Here is a 3268-nt window from a genome sequence, read left to right on the forward strand (position 1 = left end):
CCCCTGCAGGGCCTGTCGGAGGCGGCTGCGGCCGAGCGGCTGCTCCGGGACGGCCCCAACGAGCTGCGCCCCCCCCGCGGGACCCCCGAGTGCGTGAAGTTCGGGCGGCAGCTGGCGGGGGGGCTGCAGTGCCTCATGTGGGTCGCTGCCTCCATCTGCCTCATCGCCTACGGCGTCCAGGAGGGGGAGGGCGACCGCGGCAGCTCCGACAACGTACGGCACACCTGGGGGGGCACACCTGGGGGGGCACAGCTGGGGGGGCACACCTGGGGGGGCACACCTGGGGGGGCACCTTGGGGGGCACACTTGGGGGGCACACCTGGGGGGGCACACCTGGGGCAGCTGGGGCAACTGGGGGGCACACCTGGGGGGCACACCTGGGGGGCACCTTGGGGGGCACACCTGGGACAGCTCGGGGAAGAACACCTGGGGGGAACACACCTGGAGACCATCTGGGACACCTGAGGAGGCACAGCTGGCTGGAGAGCACCTGGGGACAGCTGGGGGGAGAACACCTGGAGATGGAGCACACCTGGGGACACACCTGGGGACACACCTGGGCCCACCTCAGGGGGCACACCTGGAAGCCGGGGCTGGGGGAGCCTGTGGGGGCTCTGGGTGCCCAGGACCCCCTGGGGTGCCCAGGACCCCCCCTGGACCCCTTTGGATGGGGGTACCTGGGCACCAGCCCCTCACCTGCCCCTCCCCACGCCCCCCCAGCTGTACCTGGCCATCGCCCTCATCGCCGTCGTGGTCGTCACCGGCTGCTTCGGGTACTACCAGGAGTTCAAGAGCACCAACATCATCGCCAGCTTCAAGAACCTCGTCCCGCAGGTGGGGACCCCCTCCCCGCCCCCCAGCCCACCTGGGGGCCTCACCTGCGCCCTCACCTGTGCCCTCCCCCGCGCCCCAGCAAGCCACGGTGGTGCGGGACGGGGCCAAGCAGCAGATCAACGCCAACGAGCTGGTGGTCGGGGACCTGGTGGAGATCAAGGGGGGCGACCGCGTCCCCGCCGACATCCGCGTCCTGTCGGCCCAGGGCTGCAAGGTGGGCCGGGGGGGACACCTGGGGGCTCACCTGGGGGGGGGGCCGGGGCTCACGGGCAGGGGGGTGACTGCCTGTCACCCCCCACCCCGCCCCAAGGTGGACAACTCGTCCCTGACGGGGGAGTCGGAGCCGCAGACGCGCTCGCCCGAGTGCACCCACGAGTCGCCCCTGGAGACGAGGAACATCGCCTTCTTCTCCACCATGTGCCTGGAAGGTGGGGCCGGGCACACCTGGGGGGCTGGGGCACACCTGGGGGTCACCTGGGGGGGCTGGGGCACACCTGGGTCCCACCTGGAGATCGGGGTCCCGCGTGGGCACCCGGGTTCCACCTGGGTGAGCCCCACCTGCGTCCCACCTGGCCACCCGATTCCCACACACCTGTGCTCTGTCCCCTCCCCCCACACACCTGTCCCCCCCTCACCCCTCCCCTGTGCCCAGGTACGGCCACGGGGCTGGTGATCTCCACGGGCGACCGGACCATCATCGGCCGCATCGCCAGCCTGGCCTCGGGCGTGGAGAACGAGAAGACCCCGATCGCCATCGAGATCGAGCACTTCGTGGACATCATCGCCGGCCTCGCCATCTTCTTCGGGGCCACCTTCTTCGTGGTGGCCATGGTCATCGGGTACCCCTTCCTGCGCGCCATGGTCTTCTTCATGGCCATCGTGGTGGCCTACGTGCCCGAGGGGCTGCTGGCCACCGTCACGGTACGTCCCGGGGGGGCAGGAGGGGCCACCGCAGCCTGGGGGGCTTCAGGGAGCCGGGGGGGGGGGTCACCTGGGGGACAGGAGGGGCTGGGGGGTCTCCACCACCACCACCCGCGGGGAGCTCAGGGGGGGCTCACCTGTGCCCGGGTGGTCCCCGGGGGTGCCCCCGCGGGTGCTGAGGGCCCCGCCCGCCCGGCCAGGTGTGCCTGTCGCTGACGGCCAAGCGCCTGGCGCGCAAGAACTGCGTGGTGAAGAACCTGGAGGCCGTGGAGACCCTGGGGTCGACCTCGGTGATCTGCTCCGACAAGACCGGGACCCTCACCCAGAACCGCATGACCGTCGCCCACCTCTGGTTCGACAACCAGATCCACGAGGCCGACACCACCGAGGACCAGTCGGGTGGGCACCCGGGGACACACCTGGGGACACACCTGAATCCACCCCCCCACCCCACCTTACCCCCCCCGGGACCCCCCGAGGGCCCCTCCCCGCACACCTGGAGCCCCCAGGTGAGCCCACCTGGCCGTGGCAGGTCAGAGCTTCGACCAGTCCTCGGCCACGTGGACGATGCTGAGCCGGGTCATCGCCCTCTGCAACCGCGCCCAGTTCAAGCCGGGCCAGGACGACGTGCCCGTGGCCAAGGTGGGCACTGGGGGCACTGGGACGGGCTGGGAGGGACCGCCGACCCCTTTTTGGGGGGTGGGAGGGGCAGGGTGGGCGCGACCCCCCTCACCTGTGGCCCCGCCTCCCCAGCGTGACGTCATCGGTGACGCCTCGGAGACGGCGCTGCTCAAGTTCGCGGAGGTGACGGTGGGGCCCGTGGAGGCCGCCAGGGGGCGCCACCCCAAGGTGGCCGAGCTGCCCTTCAACTCCAGCAACAAGTTCCAGGTGAGCACAGGTGGGACAGGTGAGGCCATGGGAGGTGATGTGTGTGTGAGGGGAGCGTGCCAGGTGTGTCCCAGGTGTGTGCCAGGTGTGTCCCCTGTCTCAGGTGTGTGCCAGGTGTGTCCCCTGTCTCAGGTGTGTCCCTCTGTCTCAGGTGTGTCCCCTGTCCCAGGTGTGTGCCAGGTGTGTCCCCTGTCTCAGGTGTGTCTCTCTCAGGTGTGTCCCCTGTCTCAGGTGTGTCCCCTGTCCCAGATGTGTGCCAGGTGTGTCCCCTGTCTCAGGTGTGTCCCCTGTCTCAGGTGTGTCCCCTGTCCCCCCGCAGGTGTCGGTGCACGAGGCGGGGGAGCAGCAGCTGCTGGTGCTCAAAGGGGCCCCCGAGCGGGTCCTGGAGCGGTGCCGGGGGGTCCTGCTGGGGGGGCAGGAGCTGCCCCTCGACCCCCAGTGGAGGGAGGCCTTCGAGGGGGCCTACGCAGAGCTGGGGGGGCGCGGGGAGAGGGTCCTGGGTGAGTGGAGGGGCTGGGGGGGCGCGGGGAGAGGGTCCTGGGTGAGTGGGGGATTGGGGGGGCCCTGGGGGAGAGGGGGGCAGGGGGGAGTCCCATTTGGGGGGTGGCTGGGAAGTGGGTGCATG

General features: G+C 71.2%; 1 protein-coding gene across 1 annotated transcript; it reads left to right on the forward strand.

Annotated features, from left to right (window-relative positions):
* LOC114072225 (potassium-transporting ATPase alpha chain 1-like) lies at positions 1 to 3188 on the forward strand (the record flags this gene model as incomplete). Its single annotated transcript, XM_027910144.1, has 10 exons — positions 1 to 213; positions 721 to 834; positions 914 to 1048; positions 1145 to 1262; positions 1487 to 1755; positions 1956 to 2154; positions 2288 to 2397; positions 2509 to 2643; positions 2963 to 3143; positions 3175 to 3188. Coding segments are annotated over 10 exons (1488 nt in total), but the record flags the coding sequence as incomplete, so codon positions are not given.
* Positions 3189 to 3268: the final 80 nt, after the last annotated feature.

This window comes from Empidonax traillii, unplaced genomic scaffold (genome assembly GCF_003031625.1).
Source record: "Empidonax traillii isolate 1590-97213 ecotype Southwest subspecies unplaced genomic scaffold, ASM303162v1 scaffold2785:size18069, whole genome shotgun sequence".
In the NCBI taxonomy this organism is placed as follows: domain Eukaryota; kingdom Metazoa; phylum Chordata; class Aves; order Passeriformes; family Tyrannidae; genus Empidonax; species Empidonax traillii.